General features: G+C 42.8%; 1 protein-coding gene across 2 annotated transcripts in view; it reads left to right on the top strand.

The window, feature by feature from the left end:
- The window catches only part of cdc37 (cell division cycle 37 homolog (S. cerevisiae)), a 24,786-nt gene extending 4,449 nt beyond the window's left edge, over positions 1 to 20,337 (top strand). The window contains exons 3-8 of one of the 2 annotated variants that reach the window (XM_046838262.1): positions 15,167 to 15,272; positions 15,446 to 15,561; positions 15,781 to 15,903; positions 16,883 to 17,065; positions 19,068 to 19,147; positions 19,931 to 20,337. In XM_046838262.1, the coding sequence (XP_046694218.1) occupies positions 15,167 to 15,272; positions 15,446 to 15,561; positions 15,781 to 15,903; positions 16,883 to 17,065; positions 19,068 to 19,147; positions 19,931 to 20,066 (744 nt within the window). In that variant the 3' untranslated portion in view covers positions 20,067 to 20,337. Of the gene's footprint in view, positions 1 to 15,166; positions 15,273 to 15,445; positions 15,562 to 15,780; positions 15,904 to 16,882; positions 17,066 to 19,067; positions 19,734 to 19,930 lie in introns of those variants that run through there. The other variant, XM_046838261.1, reaches the window with a different exon arrangement.
- The last annotated feature ends 1,101 nt before the right edge of the window (positions 20,338 to 21,438 follow it).

The raw sequence follows: 21,438 nt of genomic DNA, 5'->3' as shown, positions 1-21,438 counted from the left end.
CCTACAACCTACATCCTACACACTGTTTTATATCCCACGTCCTACATACTATATCCTACACACTACACCCTACAACACTACATCCTACACACTGTTTTATATCCTCGTCCTACATACTATATCCTACACACTACACCCTACAACCTACATCCCACACACTGTTTTATATCCTCACGTCCTACATACTATATCCTACACACTACACCTACAACACTACATCCTACACACTGTTTTATATCCTCACGTCCTACATACTATATCCTACACACTACACCCTACAACCCACATCCTACACCCTACACACTGTTTTATATCCTACGTCCTACATACTATATCCTGCACACTGTTCTACACCCTACACACTACACCTACAACCTACATCCCACACTGTTCTACATCCTACACTGTTCTACATCCTACACCCTACACACTACACCCTACAACTCTACATCCTACACACTGTTTTATATCCTCACGTCCTACATACTATATCCTACACACTACACCCTACAACACTACATCCTACACACTGTTTTATATCCTCGTCCTACATACTATATCCTACACTACACCCTACAACCTACATCCTACACACTGTTTTATATCCTACACCCTATACCCTACGACCTATACCCTACAACTCTACATCCTACACACTGTTTTATATCCTACGTCCTACATACTATATCCTACACACTACACCCTACAACCTACATCCTACACTGTTTTATATCCTACGTCCCACATACTATATCCTACACACTACACCCTACAACCTACATCCTACACACACTGTTTTATATCCTCGTCCTACATACTATATCCTACACACTACACCCTACAACACCACATCCTACACACTGTTTTATATCCCACGTCCTACATACTATATCCCACACACTACACCCTACAACCTACATCCCACACACTGCTTTATATCCTACACCCTATACCCTCGACCTATACCCTATACCCTACACACTACATCCTACACACACTGTTTTATATCCTACACCCTATACCCTCGACCTATACCCTACACACTACATCCTACACACTGTTCTACATCCCACACCCTACACACTACACCCTACACACTACATCCTACACACTGTTCTACATCCCACACCCTACACACTACACCTACAACCTACATCCTACACACTACATCCTACACACTGTTCTACATCCACACCCTACACACACTACACCCTACACCCTACACACTGTTCTACATCCTACACACACTACACCCTACACACTACATCCTACACACTGTTCTACATCCCACACCCTGCACCCTACACACACTACATCCTACACTGTTCTACATCCTACACCCTATACCCTACGACCTATACCCTACACCCTACACACTACATCCCACACACTGTTCTACACCCTACACACTACATCCTACACACTACATCCCACACTGTTCTACATCCTACACCCTACACACTACACACTACATCCTACACACTGTTCTACATCCTACACCCTATACCCTACACACTACATCCTACACACTGTTCTACATCCTACACCCTACACACTACATCCTACACTGTTCTACATCCTACACCCTATACCCTACACACTACATCCCACACACTGTTCTACATCCTACACCCTACACCCTACACACTACATCCCACACTGTTCTACATCCTACACCCTATACCCTACGACCTATACCCTACAACTCTACATCCTACACACTGTTTTATATCCCACGTCCTACATACTATATCCTACACACACACCCTACAACCTACATCCTACACACTGTTTTATATCCTACGTCCTACATACTATATCCTACACACTACACCCCTACAACCTACATCCTACACACTGTTTTATATCCTACGTCCTACATACTATATCCTACACACTACACCCCTACAACACTACATCCTACACACTGTTTTATATCCTACACCCTATACTCTACACACCATCCTACACACTACACCCCTACAACCTACATCCTACACACACTGTTTTATATCCTACACCCTGCACCCTACACACTATACCCTACACCCTACACACTACATCCTACACACTGTTTTATATCCTACACCCTATACCCTACACCCTACACCCTACACACTACATCCTACACACTACATCCTACACACTGTTCTACATCCTACACCCTACACACTACATCCTACACACTGTTTTACATCCTACACCCTGCACCCTACACACTACATCCTACACACTGTTCTACATCCTACACACTACATCCACACACTGTTCTACATCCTACACCCTGCACCCTACACACTACATCCCACACACTGTTCTACATCCTACACCCTATACCCTACGACCCATACCCTACACCCTACACACTACATCCTACACACTGTTCTACACCCTACACACTACATCCTACACACTACATCCTACACACTGTTCTACATCCCACACCCTACACACTACATCCTACACACTGTTCTACATCCTACACCCTATACCCTACACACTACATCCTACACACTGTTCTACATCCTACACCCCACACACTACATCCTACACACTGTTCTACATCCTACACCCTATACCCTACACACTACACCCCTACATCCTACACACTGTTCTACATCCTACACCCCACACACTACACACTACATCCTACACACTGTTCTACATCCTACACACTACATCCTACACCCTACACCCTATACCCTACACACTACATCCTACACACTGTTCTACATCCCACACCCTATACCCTACACACTACATCCTACACACTGTTCTTCATCCTACACCTACACACTACACACCACATCCTACACTGTTCTACATCCACACCCTACACACTACACACTACATCCCACACACTGTTCTACATCCTACACCCTATACCCTACACACTACATCCTACACTGTTCTACATCCTACACACTACATCCTACACGCTGTTCTACATCCCACACCCTACACACTACATCCTCACACACTGTTCTACATCCTACACCCTACACACTACATCCTACACACTGTTCTACATCCCACACCCTACACACTACATCCTCACACACTGTTCTACATCCTACACCTATACCCTACACACTACATCCTACACACACACTGTTCTACATCCTACACCCTATACCCCACGACCTATACCCTACAGCCTACACACTACATCCCACACACTGTTCTACATCCTACACCCTATACCCTACACACTACATCCTACACACTGTTCTACATCCTACACCCCATACCCTACACCCTATACCCTACAGCCTACACACTACATCCCACACACTGTTCTACATCCTGCACCCTATACCCTACACACTACATCCTACACACTGTTCTACATCCTACACCCTACACACTACATCCTACACTCTGTTCTACATCCTACACCCTACACACTACATCCTACACACTGTTCTACATCCTACACCCTACACCCCACACACTACATCCCACACACTGTTCTACATCCCACACCCTATACTCTACACACTACATCCCACACACTGTTCTACATCCTACACACTACACCCTACACACTACATCCTACACACTGTTCTACATCCTACACCCCACACACTATACCCTACACACTACATCCTACACACTGTTCTACACCCTACACACTACACACTACATCCCACACACTACATCCCACACACTGTTCTACATCCTACACCCTATACTCTACACACTACATCCTACACACTGTTCTACATCCTACACCCTATACCTACACACTACATCCTACACACTGTTCTACATCCTACACCCTATACTCTACACACTACATCCTACACACTGTTCTACATCCTACACCCTATACTCTACACACTACATCCTACACACTGTTCTACATCCACACCCTACACCCTACACACTACATCCCACACCCTACACACTGTTCTACATCCCACACCCTATACTCTACACACTACATCCTACACACTGTTCTACATCCTACACCCTACACACTACATCCTACACACTGTTCTACATCCTACACCCTATACTCTACACACTACATCCTACACACTGTTCTACATCCTACACCCTATACTCTACACACTACATCCTACACACTGTTCTGCATCCTACACCCTATACTCTACACACTACATCCTACACACTGTTCTACATCCTACACCCCACACACTACATCCCACACACTGTTCTACATCCCACACACTGTTCTACATCCTACACCCTGCACCCTACACACTACATCCTACACACTGTTCACATCCCACACCCTACACACTACATCCTACACACTGTTCTACATCCTACACCCCTACATCCTACACACTACATCCTACACACTGTTCTACATCCTACACCCTACACCCTACACACTACATCCTACACACTGTTCTACATCCTACACCCTATACCTACACACTACATCCTACACACTGTTCTACATCCTACACCTACACCCTACACCCTACACACTGTTTTACATCCTACACCCTATACTCTACACACTACATCCTACACACTGTTCTACATCCTACACCCTATACTCTACACACTACATCCTACACACTGTTCTACATCCCACACCCTATACTCTACACACTACATCCTACACACTGTTCTACATCCTACACCCTATACTCTACACACTACATCCTACACACTGTTCTACATCCCACACCCTATACTCTACACACTACATCCTACACACTGTTCTACATCCTACACCCTATACTCTACACACTACATCCTACACACTGTTCTACATCCTACACCCTACACCCTACACCCTACATCCTACACACTGTTCTACATCCTACACCCTGCACCCTACACACTACATCCTACACACTGTTCTACATCCTACACCCTATACCCTACACCAGGGGTGTCCAAAGTTTTTTTGGTGAGGGCCAAATACAGAAAAATAAGCAAAGGCCCGGGCCACACACAAGAGGTGACATATTGACACATGATTACTGTGTGTATTTCTAACTCACCTATAATGTGAAGAACATTGCTCTCAGTGGGAGCAGTGATGCTGTCCTTTGGATTGAAGGATGGCTGGGATGTCAGGAGAAAGTTTGGTGGTTGAGACACGAAGGACTTCACAGAGATGGCTATCGGTCATTCTGGATCTCAGTCTGCTTTTGTTCTGATTTAACAGAGAAAATGTTTGTTCACATATGTATGTTGAGCCGAACAGGCTCATCATTCTTTTATGGCGTCTCATCAGAGGAAACTTGGCATGATCCAAACTCTGATAGAAGTCAGGGAGGGAGAGAAGCTGATGTTGACTCTTCAGAGAATCATCACATTGCATTTCAATCAGTTCTAACTGCAGACTCTCCTCCACTTCTTCTGCATCCACCAGGAAGGGGGTCGAGAACAGCTTGATTTGTTTTCAATGACAGAAAAATCTTGAAAACGCTGGTTGAATTCTGTCACGAGAGATGTAATTACAGAAGCATATTTCTCCTTTTTAGCAGAAAGGTCTGCCTTTGGACAAGCAGACTTGATTTCAGACAGCGCAGGGAAGTGTGCAGCATTAAAGCTTCGTAGTTGTGTCTCAAACAGGCGGAGCTTTACACAGAAGGCTTTCATGTGCGCATACAGGTGTGACACCAGCTGTTCTTTGCCTTGTAGGTTCTTGTTCAGTGTATTCAGATGATGAGTGAGATCAACTAAAAATGCCAGGTCTGCCAGCCACAGAGGGTCACTCAGTTTATGAAGAGGTCGGCCCTTCTCTTTCAAAAACTTGTCGACTTGCTGCTGTGGCGTTTTCCTGTATTTTGTTAGCACGAAAAAAAAACTGTTGTTGAGCTTGCAGGCTAACTGCCATTTGCTTGAATTTCTGTGCTCGTTCGGCACCTATGTACGATGCGTAGCTCTGATGCTTGGTCTCATAGTGCCGACGGACATTATACTCTTTCATCACGGCAACATCTTCATTGCAAATCAAACAGACACACTTTCCGTTGATTTCTTTAAAGAAATATTCATTTTCCCACCGTGTTTGAAATCTTCTACACTCACTTGCTATCTTGCGTTTCTTCGGTGCTGCCATTTCTGGTGACTCGTGGTAAATATTTTTCTTTGCTTAATTTTGTTTAGTGGAGAAGCACCTTTTCTGTGACTGGCTCCATCTAGTGTTGAAACTGAGAAGTGCAACAGAGTTGAGCTCAAGCGCCATGTTCAATTATATTTTCAGAATTTGCTGCGGGCCAATTAAAACTGACCACATGCACGCCTGACACCCCTGCCCTACACCCTACACCCTACACACTACATCCTACCCACTGTTCTACATCCTACACCCTATACCCTACACACTACACACTATACCCTACACACTACATCCTACACACTACACCCTACACACTGTTCTACATCCTACACACTACATCCTACACACTGTTCTACATCCTACACCCTGCACACTATACCCTGCACACTATACCCTACACACTACACACTATACCCTACACTATACCCCACACACTACATCCTACACACACTACACCCTACACACTGTTCTACATCCTACACACTACATCCCACCCACTGTTCTACATCCTACACCCTATACCCTACACACTACACACTATACCCCACACACTACATCCCACACACCACACCCCACACAGTGTTCTACATCCTACACTACATCCTACACTGTTCTACATCCACACCCTGCACACTATACCCTGCACACTATACCCTACACACCATCCTACACACTGTTCTACATCCTACACCCTATAACCTACATCCTACACACTACATCCTACACACTATATCCTACACCCTGTTCTACATCCACACCCTATACCCCACATCCTACACACTACATCCTACACACTACATCCTACACCCTGTTCTACACCCTATACCCTACACCCTGCACACACTATACCCTACACACTACACCCCACACACTCCATCCTACACACTGTTCTACACCCTATACCCTACACCCTACACACTATACCCTACACACTATATCCTACACACTACACCCCACACACTCCATCCTACACACTTCTACACCCTATACCCTACACACTATACCCTACACACTATATCCTACACACTACACCCTACACACTCCATCCTACACACTTCTACACCCTATACCCTACACCCTGCACACTACACCTACACACTACACCCTACACACTCCATCCCACACACTTCTACACCCTATACCCTACACCCCACACACTATACCCCACACACTCCATCCTACACACTTCTACACATTATACCCTACACCCTACACACTATACCCCACACACTATATCCCACACACTACACCCTACACACCCATCCCACACACTTCTACACCCTATACCCCACACCCTACACACTATATCCTACACCCTACACCCTACACACTCCATCCCACACACTTCTACACATTATACCCTACACCCTACACACTATACCCCACACACTATATCCTACACACTACACCCTACACACACACCCTACACACTCCATCCTACACACTTCTACACCCTATACCCTACACCCTGCACACTATATCCTACACACTACACCCTACACACTCCATCCTACACACTTCTACACCCTATACCCTACACCCTACACACTATACCCTACACACTATATCCTACACACTACACCCTACACACTCCATCCTACACTTCTACACCCTATACCTACACCCTGCACACTATACCCTACACACTATATCCTACACACTATATCCCACACACTGTTCTACATCCCACACCCTGCACACTATACCCCACATCCTACACACTACATCCTACACACTACATCCTACACCCTATACTCTACACCCTATACCCTACACCCTACACCCCACACACTATACCCTACACCAGGGTGGCCAACCTGCGGCTCTTTGGCTGGTTTCATGCGGCTCTTACGTTCATATTGAAGTTTGTGTGTGTTTGTTTTTAATGTGCGTGTTCGCTTTGAGTTCAATACGGTATTTTAAGACTTAAATGAGCTTGCCCCTACTGGGAAACTTTGCGGTATATCAGACCTTGGCATGAGGCCAATCATAAATTACAGGGATGCACCGAGAATTTTCGGAAATACCTAAATCACCGAAACAACACGGCAGAAACACAATTGTAATGACGCAATAAAAAAGCGCAGCAGCACACGGTTATCTGGATAAGAGCAACATGTCTGCGGTGTGCGGAGAGCGATTTGCAAAACATGCAATGCTGAAATTTCAAGAGGGGGTGTATCTGCAAAGAGTTTCTCCAAGTCGGGTTTAATTTATCACCTGAAATCCAAACATCCCGATTGCCTTCTAAATATGAGAAGAACGCGGCGCAGAAAAGTAAAGTCAATCCGAGCATGCGCACTCCGTCTGTAGAGGACGTTTTTGAAAAGGCAGGAAAGTTTTCCAGTGATGGTGCCAAGGCAAAAGGCATAACACAAAAATTATGGATTTCATTGCCTTTTGAATTGAATTTTCATTTCGGTGCATCCCTAAAATATTATCGTTGGTGTGGCCCTCTGACACAATTCAGGTTTCTCATGTGGCCCCTTGTAAAAAATTAATTGCCCCCCTGCGGTATATTCATCTCACGCACATGCGCATTTGACGAAAATAACGTATTGAACTCAAGTGAAGTGAACACGGACATAAAAAAAACACAAAGGCTGTGTTTTCTACCCTGAAACACGTGAAATCAAAGCATCGATCTGTTCTGACTGACACTCATGTGAAAGAATTGCTTCGAGTGGCAACAACGGAATACGAGGCAGATTTGAAGGAGATTGTTCAAGGCAAGGAATGCCAAAAGTCCCACTAAGTAACATGCAGTAAAAGGAAAACGCTATTGTACATTATTATATTTTTGTTTGTAGACTTGGTTAAACAGAGTGTGTGTGTGTGTGTGTGAGACAGTGCAGTGGTCTTAGAACTGTAGGAGTCAATTTCTGTCATTATGTTGGTGTGTGACATTTACAATAAATCTGTAAATCTGTGATGTGGCTCTTTATGGTAACACAGTAAAAATGTGGCTCTCGGTCTCTGACTGGATGGCTACCCTGCCCTACACCCTGCACACTATACCCTACACACTACACCCTACACACTCCATCCTACACACTTCTACACCCTACACCCTATACCCTACACCCTACACACTATACCCTACACACTATACCTACACACTACACCCCACACACTACATCCTACACACTTCTACACCCTATACCCTACACCCCACACACTATACCCCACACACTATATCCCACACACTACACCCTACACACTCCATCCTACACACTTCTACACCCTATACCCTACACCCTGCACACTACACCCTACACCCTACACACTCCATCCTACACACTTCACACCACACCATACACACTATACCCCACACACTATACACACTATACCCTACACACTATATCCCACACACTACACCCTACACACTCACCCTACACGCCTCACTATACACTATACCCCACACACTACACACTATACCCCACACACTACACTATATACACTACACTACACCCTACACACTCCATCCTACACACTTCACACTTCACCATACACTACACCCTACACCCTTACATTCTCCACTATACACCCTACACTCCATCCTACACACTTCTACACCCTACACCCTATACCCTACACCCTACACACACTATACCCTACACACTATACACTACACACTACACCCTACACACTCCATCCTACACACTTCTACACCCTATACCCTACACCTACACACTATATCCTACACACTACACCCTACACACTCCATCCTACACACTTCACACTATACACTGTACACACTACACCCTACACACTATACCCTACACACTATATCCTACACACTACACCCTACACACTCCATCCTACACTTCTACACCCTATACCTACACCCTGCACACTATACCCTACACACTATATCCTACACACTATATCCTACACACTTCTACACCCTATACCATACACCCTACACACTATACCCCACACACTATACCCTACACACTATACCCTACACACTACACCCTACACACTCCATCCACACACTTCTACACCCTATACCCTACACCCTGCACACTATATCCCACACACTACACCCCACACACTCCATCCTACACACTTCTACACCCTATACCATACACCCTACACACTATACCCTACACACTATATCCCACACACTACACCCTACACACTCCATCCTACACACTTCTACACCCTATACCCTACACCCTGCACACTATACCCTACACACTACACTATACCCTACACACTATATCCTACACACTTCTACACCCTATACCATACACCCTACACACTATATCCTACACACTATATCCTACACCCTACACTATATCCTACACCCTACACCCTACACACTATATCCTACACCCTACAGTCTACACTGTTCTACATCCTACACCCTACACACTATATCCTACACCCTACAGTCTACACACTGTTCTACATCCTACACCCTACACACTATATCCCACACACTACACTATACACTGTACACACTACACCCTACACCCTACAGTCTACACACTGTTCTACATCCCACACCCTACAGTCTACACACTGTTCTACATCCTACACCCTACAGTCTACACACTGTTCTACATCCTACACCCTACAGTCTACACACTGTTCTACATCCTACACCCTACACACTATATCCTACAGCCTACACACTGTTCTACATCCTACACACTGTTCTACATCCTACACATTTCACACTTCACCATACACACTTCACTATACACTGTACACACTTCACCATACACACTACACTATACACACTACACTATACACTGTACACACTTCACCATACACACTACACTATACACTGTACACACTTCACCATACACACTTCACTATACACTGTACACACTACACTATACACTGTACACACTTCACACTTCACCATACACACTTCACTATACACTGTACACACTTCACCATACACACTACACTATACACTGTACACACTTCACACTTCACCATACACACTTCACTATACACACTACACTATACACTGTACACACTTTACACTACACTATACACACTTCACTATACACTGTACACACTTCACCATACACACCACACTATACACACACTACACTATACACTGTACACACTACACTATACACTGTACACACTTCACCATACACACTACACTATACACTGTACACTGTACACACTTCACACTACACTATACACACTTCACTATACACTGTACACACTTCACACTTCACCATACACTGTACACACTTCACACTTCACCATACACACTACACTATACACACTACACAATACGCTGTACACACTACACCATACACACTTCACTTTACACTGTACACACTTCACAATACACTATACACACACTACACAATACGCTGTACACACTACACCATACACACTTCACTTTACACTGTACACACTTCACACACTATACACACTACACAATACGCTGTACACACTACACCATACACACTTCACTTTACACTGTACACACTACACCATACACACTACACACTATACACTGTACACACTTCACACTTCACCATACACACTACACTATACACTGTACACACTACACCATACACACTACACTGTACACACTTCACACCACACCATACACACTACACTATACACTGTACACACTTTACACTACACTATACACTGTACACACTTCACACTACACTGTACACACTACACAATACGCTGTACACACTACACTATACACACTTCACTATACACTGTACACACTTCACAATACACACTACACTACACACTGTACACACTACACACCATACACTACACTATACACTGTACACACTTCACACTTCACCATACACACTACACCATACACACTACACTATACACTGTACACACTACACCATACACACTACACTATACACTGTACACACTTCACACTTCACCATACACACTACACTATACACTGTACACACTTCACACTACACCATGCACACTACACTACACACTGTACACACTTCACACTTCACCATACACTACACACACTTCACACTTCACCATACACACTACACTATACACTACACTACACACTGTACACACTACACCATACACACTTCACTACACCATACACACTTCACATATACACTACACTATACACACTACACACTACACTGTACACACTACACCACACACTACACTATACACTGTACACACTTCACACTACACTATACACACTACACACTGTACACACTACACCATACACACTTCACTATACACTGTACACACTTCACACTACACCATGCACACTACACTATACACACTTCACCATATACACTACACTATACACTGTACACACTTTACACTACACTATACACACTTCACCATATACACTTCACTATACACTGTACACACTTCACACTACACCATGCACACTACAGTATACACACTTCACCATATACACTACACTATACACTGTACACACTTCACACTACACCATACACACTTCACCATATACACTACACTATACACTGTACACACTTCACACTACACTATACACACTCACACTACACCATACACACTTCACCATATACACTACACTGTACACACTTCACACTACACCATACACACTACACTATATACACACTTCACCATATACACTACACTGTACACACTTCACACTACACCATACACACTACACTATACACACTTCACCATATACACTACACTATACACTGTACACACTTTACACTACACCATACACACTTCACCATACACACTACACTATACACACTTCACCACTATACACACTTCACCATACACACTACACTATACACTGTACACACTTCACACTACACTATACACACACTTCACCATATACACTACACTGTACACACTTCACACTACACCATACACACTACACCATACACTTCACCATATACTACACTATACACTGTACACTTTACACTACACCATACACACTTCACCATACACACTTCACCATATACACTACACTATACACACTTCACACTACACTATACACACTTCACCATATACACTACACTATACACTGTACACACTTCACACTACACCATGCACACTACACTATACACTGTACACACTACACACTACACTACACCATACACACTACACTACACCATACACACTTCACCATATACACTACACTATACACACTTACACTACACCATACACACTTCACCATATACACTACACTATACACACTTCACACTACACTATACACTGTACACACTTTACACTACACCATACACACTTCACCATATACACACTACACCATATACACTACACACTATACACACTTCACACTACACTATACACACTTCACACTATACACACTACACTATACACACACTATACACACTTCACCATATACACTACACTATACACTGTACACACTTTACACTACACTATACACACTTCACCATATACACTACACTATACACACACTATACACTACACTATACACACTACACACTACACTATACACTACACCATATACACTATACACTACACACTTCACACTATACACACACTTCACACTACACTATACACACTATACACACTATACACTACACTACACTGTACACTTCACACTATACACACTACACTATACACACTACACTGTACACACTTCACTACACCATACACACACTTCACCATATACTACACTATACACACTACACACTACACACTACACACTTCACACTATACACACACTATACACACTACACCATACACACTTCACCATACACACTACACTATACACTTCACCATATACACTACACTACACACTACACTACACCATACACACTACACTATACACACTTCACCATATACACTACACTATACACTGTACACTTCACACTACACCATACACACTTCACTACACCATACACACTACACCATGCACACTACACTATACACTATACACTGTACACTTCACACTACACCACACACACTACACACTTCACTATACACTGTACACACTTCACACTATACACTACACACTACACCATATACACTACACACTACACACTACACTACACCATACACACTTCACCATACACACTTCACCATATACACTACACTATACACACTTCACCATATACACACTTCACCATACACTACACTACACTACACACTATACACACTTCACCATACACACTACACTATACACTACACTTCACCATACACTACACTATATACACTACACACTTCACACTACACCATACACTTCACCATATACACTACACTATACACTTCACACTACACCATACACACACTTCACCATATACACTACACTATACACACTTCACACTACACTATACACTACACTACACCATACACACTTCACTATATACACTACACCATATACACTACACTACACTACACTACACCATACACACTACACTACACTACACTTCACCATATACACTACACTATACACACTACACTACACTGTACACTTCACACTATACACACTTCACACTATACACACTACACTATACACACTTTACACTACACCATACACACTTCACCATATACACTACACTATACACTGTACACACTTCACACTACACCATACACACTACACTATACACACTTCACCATATACACTACACTGTACACACTTCACACTACACCATACACACTACACTATACACACTTCACCATATACACTACACTATACACTGTACACACTTTACACTACACCAGACACGCTATACTGTATACACTACAACCTAAGCTCTCTACACTACACTGCTCCAGTCATTGTACTAGGCCTCCTCTGCACCACAGCCTGGGTAGAAGAAGTTCTGGAATGTAGCTTCACCTTGAGTGTTCAGGTTCACTCTATACCCTGACTATACACCCACTGGCCATCATACACACATCCTATCAGCAAATCACGTAGCAGCAGTACAGATTCATACAGTGGATGGAACATGAACACCATGCATAGCCAACAGGTGGTGCTGTTCTCCCCAATCACTCTGAGATAACACTGATCATTACTTTTAATGCACCTCTTTAACCTCCCCATCTCTCTTTCTCTACCCCCCAATCTCTCTCTCTCTCTCTCTCTCTCTCTCTCTCTCTCTCTCTCTCTCTCTCTCTCTCTGGTAGAGCGTGTTGAATATAAAGCCTGATGTAAAAGAGGAGACAGAGGAGGAAAAGGAGCAGAAGCACAAGACCTTTGTGGAGAAGTATGAGAAACAGATCAAACACTTTGGTGAGTGTGTGTGTGTGTGCGCACAATTAATTTATCTTACCCTTTCACTAAACTGTGTGTGTGTGTGCGCGCACAATTAATTTATCTTACCCTTTCACTAAACTGTGTGTGTGTGTGTGTGTGCGCACAATTAATTTATCTTACCCTTCGCTGAACTGTGTGTGTGTGTACAGGAATGCTGCGTCGATGGGATGACAGTCAGAAGTACCTGTCTGATAACCCTCACCTGGTGTGTGAAGAGACGGCGAACTACCTGGTGATCATGTGCATCGACCTGGAGGTGGAGGAGGTACACACACCTGTCTGTCTGAGGCAGTGTCCCAATCCACCTCACTGTCACATAGATACGAGGGGAGGGGGTGATCAAGGCTGTGTTTCAAATCTCACAACACTAAATTATACTACAGCAGGTGTTACCATGGTTACCACAGGAACTGATTGTGCCTACTGTTTACTAGATAACCTGCCATCTTGTGTGTGTGTGTGTGTGTGTGTGTGTGTGTTTCAGAAACATGCTCTCATGGAGCAGGTGGCCCATCAGACCATTGTTATGCAGTTCATCCTGGAACTTGCAAAAAGCCTGAAGGTCGACCCCCGAGGCTGCTTTCGCCAGTTCTTCTCTAAGATCAAGGTGTGTGTGTGTGTGTGTGTGTGTGTGTGTGTGTGTGTGTGTGAGTGTGAGTGTATGAACACACTTTCTGAGAGCAGATTGTAGATTTTCTGTGCTGCTAACAAAACAGAAAAACACCAGACAGTCTGAGTTTAGGCAGTGCACGTGTGTGGTCACGTGACGTTCCAGTGTGGAGACCAGGTGAAGGTGGATGCTGAGCAGATCAACACTGAACTGGTGGCCAAAAACTCTACATCTGTTAGATCTCTCTCTCTCTCACAAGAAATGTCTCATGAATGCAAATGTTATTTTTTTTAACCTCTCTTTATAAATACACATTTCATCATGATCACTGATCTGTGTGCTGCTTCCTTTAATACACAATCAACCTTTTATTATATCACAATATTGACGTTTTCCCGAACCGTGCAGCTCTGTTCCACACTGATTTAGTCTGAAAACATATTATTCTCGCTGTTTGGTCTTCTGTCCACACTGAGACGCCATTTTTAGTCACCGAAAACGTACTTGTATAGATGTAGGATAGACTTACAACATTTCACGTGACTGTGTGTGGACTGTGCGTGAACAGAGGCTTTCAAAAACAATCTCATATTTTATTGTTTCAAAGTGTGGACACAGAAGTGTTTCTTAGACAAAAACACTGTTTCCAAATGTGTGTGTGTGTGTGGATACTGACAAACCCTTCCCTGATTTTGTGTGTGTGTGTGTGTGTGTGTGTGTGTGTGTGTGTGTGTGTGTGTGTGTGTGTGTGTGTGTGTGGATACTGACAAACCCTTCCCTGATTTTTGTGTGTGTGTGGATACTGACAAACCCTTCCTGATTGTGTGTGTGTGTGTGTGTGTGTGTGTGTGTGTGTGTGGATACTGATAAACCTTTCCTGATTGTGTGTGTGTGTGTGTGTGTGTGTGTGTGTGTGTGTGTGTGTGTGTGTGTGGATACTGATAAACCTTTCCCTGATTGTGTGTGTGTGTGTCAGACGGCAGATCAGCAGTATCAGGACGCCTTTAACGATGAACTGGAGTCGTTTAAGGAACGCGTACGCGGCCGGGCGAAGATCCGCATTGAGAAAGCCATGAAGGAGTACGAGGAAGAGGAGAGACAGAAACGCCTCGGACCTGGAGGCCTCGACCCTGTGGAGGTGTACGACACTCTGCCCAAGGTACAACACACACACACACACACACACACACACACACACTAACTAATACAGGTGCATCTCAATGAATTACAATGTGGAATGTGAAATAAATTAATTAATAAATTAAAAGCAGACTGAAGTGATTTAAGGCTTTGGTTCTTTTAATTGGGATGATTTTGGCTTTAACAAAAACCCACCAATTCACATCTCTTCAAATCTCAGTAAATGAGAATATGGAGACATGCCAATCATCTAATCAACTCAAAACATCTGCAAAGGTTCCTGAGGCTTCAAAATGGTCTCTCAGTTTGGTTCACTGGGCAACACAATCATGGGGAAAACTGATGATCTGATGTTGTCCAGAAGACAATCATTGACCCCCTTTACCAGGAGGAGAAGCTACAAACATTCATCACCACAGAAGCTGCTGATCACAGAGTGCTGTATCTGAGCATGTTAACAGAAAGATGAGTGGAAGGAAAAAGTGTGAGAGACTCGACAAGCAAAATCCATTCAAGAATCTGGGTGAACTTCACAAAGAACGGACTGAGGCTGGGGTCAAGGTCTTATGGAGTATTCAAATTTTTTGATGTGAATTGGTGGGTTTTTGTTAAATGTGAGCCAAAATCATCACAATTAAAAGAACCAAAGACTTAAATTACTTCAGTCTGTGTGCATTGAATTTATTTAATACACCAGTTTCATAATTTGAGTTGAATTACTGAAATAAATGAACTTTTCAATTACATTCTAATTTATTGAGATGCACCTGTATGTGCAGATGAACATATAACAGTCAGCATGCAGCACAGACAACAAATAGCCAGTAGACAATATACAATAGACAGCACAAAATTACACTAAATGTTGCAATGTTATTAATTCTAAGTTGAGTGTTTTGAGTATGTGTATTTTAAGCAGAATAAAATAAGTTTATAAAGGTTATAGCTCATAAGATTGAAGACCAATGAAATAAAAGAAAATAAACAGCATATAGGTCATTAAATTATTAACAATAGTAACATGCATTTAGAAAATAGATTTTAAGAGGATCAAAAAAGATGGTCTTTTTTCAACTTTTATTTTCAGTAACTTCACTTCACATTATTCAACTTTTCAAAAATAAAGTCATTTAAGTATGAGCAGGTAAATAAATTAGCAGTAACAATAAAAATAGAAAATGTAATAAGTTTATAAGGTATCTTATCGTGATCGTCTTAAACTCAAAACTTCATCCTCACTGTTAAAATAATTAACCAAAGTCTGTTAAGGAGAAAAAGTGTAAAAAAAAAATAAATGGGGGGGGGAACTATACAAAACTTCGTCCTAACACTTTACAGTAAATTCTGATTTTGCATTTTCTAAAAGCACTAATTAATATAGAATAAAAAGATGATACCACTTAAAAGTCTTGATCATCATGTTTTAATTTGTTTACTGACAGACTGGATTACTGTACATTAAGCTTACTTATATGCCACATTTAACAAGTGCCTCAACAACAAACTTATTGTCATTATTCCTGCATTATTCCTATAATAATTAAGTTGTTAAAACAAGAATTAAAAAATGGAGTTAAAAGTAATCTTATTAGACTAGATCCCCACTATGTTAAACCTGTGAAGTGTGTGTGTGTGTGTGTGTGTGTGTGTGTGTTTTGTACAAAGGGATTTATATGATGATTCTAACATGCTTCATGTCCCCACTAAGTACATTACAATAGAAACAGTGACTTACTCAAGACCAAATTCAATAAATGATTAACAGACTGACCGACTGACAGAAAGATATACAATAATACATACACATACTTCAACTGTGCATCATGAAGTGCTTACAGTAGTTACAGACTCCCCAGAGCAGTTCTTTATAGTCATCATAGTGTCCTCCTTCTATAGAGGCTACACATATACACTTGCATACAAACACACACAGCTGTGGAGAACAATCAGTAGGTCACAGACTATAATGGTGTGTGTGTGTGTGTGTGTGTGTGTGTGTGTGTGTGTGTTTCCTCAAACAGGAAATGCAGAAGTGCTTTGATGAAAAAGACATCCAGATGTTACAGGATTACATCAGCAAAATGGACCCAACGGTTAGTGTGTGTGTGTTCAGTGTCTCCTTTACAGTGACTGTAGTACATCAGAATAGTGCAAACATTGTGGTATGTTCTAGACACTCTCGCAGCTCTCCTGGTTACTATGACCTCATCACCTGAGACAAATTCCATACTTCATTCTAGAAACCATGAGTTAGTCTGATCGGCTACAGAGATTCAGTCTTTAATAAGATCTGCAACATTAAAAACAGGGAGAATTGTGATAGAAACATTAATGAGGTCCTGCAGAGGATCACTGAGGCCCTGAAGTTGAGGAGAGGATCCTTAAATTTCTGCTGAAGATGTATCAGGTCCTGCAGAAGGCCCAGGAGAAGGTGAACAAGACACTGGAGAAGTAGTGAGGTTAGTGGTAAATGAGGCCATGGAGAAGATTAGCAGCGTGCAGCAGAAGATGAACAAGGTCTCGGAGAAGGTAACTGAGGACCTGGAGAGAAGGTTGGTGAGGTGCAATCCCAGAAAAGATCACTGTGGTTCTGGAGAAGGTCAACAAAGACCCACAGGGGATGAGCAAACTAAGAGAGGAGGTTAGTGAGGACCCTGAAGAGGGTCATTGAGGTTTTGGAGAAGATCAGTGAGCTCCTGAAGAAAATCAGTATTTGAGATGTGTTGGTCGGGTTTAAATTTTATTGATATCTTTAATTAAATCTTAACCCAAGCTGTGCAGCATGGGACAAACAATGCTGTGTGTGTGTGTGTGTGTGTGTGTGTGTGTGTGTGTGTGTGTGTGTGTGTGTGTGTGTGTGTGTGTGTGTGTGTGTGTGTAGGAGGCGGCATCACATGAAGCGCTGCATCGATTCGGGTCTGTGGGTGCCGAATTCGCGGACAGACGATGATGCAGAGAAAGAGGAGGAGAAGGAGGAGGAGCCTCAGTATGAGGAGGTGAAGACAGGAGACACTCAGTGAGCCCCGCCCACTTCCACAACACAATTCTTCCCTATTTTAAATTACCCACAATCCTTTGTTCTGCCCTGCAAGATTTACAGTAAATTCATGTGGAAGAGTGAGGACAATTACTGTGTGTGTGTTTGTGTGTGTGTGTGTGTGTGTGTGTGTGAGAGACATTTTGTGTTGCTTCTGTCAGCTTGTCTGTTTCTCTTCACCTCTTGGTTGTGAATCACATGACCTTAATAATGCAGGGCTGTGATTGGCTGATGAGTGCATGTGGTTCCTCCTATTGATGATCAGTAAAGCGCTTTGATTGATTGTATAATGGAATAACCTTCAGCTTGTGCAGTGTAATTTCTCTCTGCTGTAATCCACATATTAAACTATAGAAATCACACACACACACACACACACACACACACACACACACACACACACACACCTGCCTCGTCTGGGTTTCATGTCCATCTTCATGACTAGGTCTTCTCTTATTTGTACTAGAGCAGTGATGGCTAAATAAAGGTCTGCTGTAAACGCACTTGTGTAGCTGGTTTCTGTTCTCACACACACACACACACACACACACACACACACACAGGTGGATTGTCTTGTGGCTGTAATTCTTAAGCCCATATTTGCTGATTTTGTGTGGTGACTTCAGTCTCACTTCCTGGACGGGGTTCGGCTCTGCAGCAGTGCTCCTCCTTCAGGATGTAAGTTCTAGCCCTGAGCTCTTGTGGTCCGTAGGGGGTCAGTATTCATCTCTCTGGTTGGTTTATATGTAACACTCAAACCCCTGATTAAACTTCTCTTTCTTCCAAACTGTTAGTTTTGGAGATCAGGACTGGTCCTAGTTTTGGTCCTGTATCTTCTGACAGAGCTTAGTCACTCTGAACTTGTCCACCAAGTTAAGTAGGATCAGCAAATCTACTGATGGAGTTACCAACTGATCTGATCAAGTTTATTGAGTCTAAGGAAGCTTTTGAAGGTGCAGGATGGATGGAAACATGAAAACGTCTCAGAACCTTCTCAAATGCTCCATTCCAATGTTTTGAACCACTTCTTCTTCTTTTCTCATCAAGAACCCCCGAGGAACAACCGAACCCCTAAGTAACAGTACATGAGAGATCTAATGGTTCAGATCCACAGTAGGTCTAGGTTCAGGTTAGGTTTTATAACTCCAGATGTTTGGGATGTACAGTGAAGCTGAAGAGGAGAAAACAGAGATCCGAGAGTGAAGATTTGTGTCCTGAGGAGTTTTATTATTGTTTCACATTAAGATTGAAATCCTGTAACGCTGTATTCATGTGATAACAGAACAGTGTACATCAGGATCTACAGTCCATAAACCCAAAAGGGATTCACAAAACTACAGGGTGGAAATAAAGTT

Source organism: Silurus meridionalis, chromosome 24, assembly GCF_014805685.1.
Source record: "Silurus meridionalis isolate SWU-2019-XX chromosome 24, ASM1480568v1, whole genome shotgun sequence".
Classification (NCBI taxonomy): domain Eukaryota; kingdom Metazoa; phylum Chordata; class Actinopteri; order Siluriformes; family Siluridae; genus Silurus; species Silurus meridionalis.
This window is presented reverse-complemented; position numbering and strand designations above follow the sequence as displayed.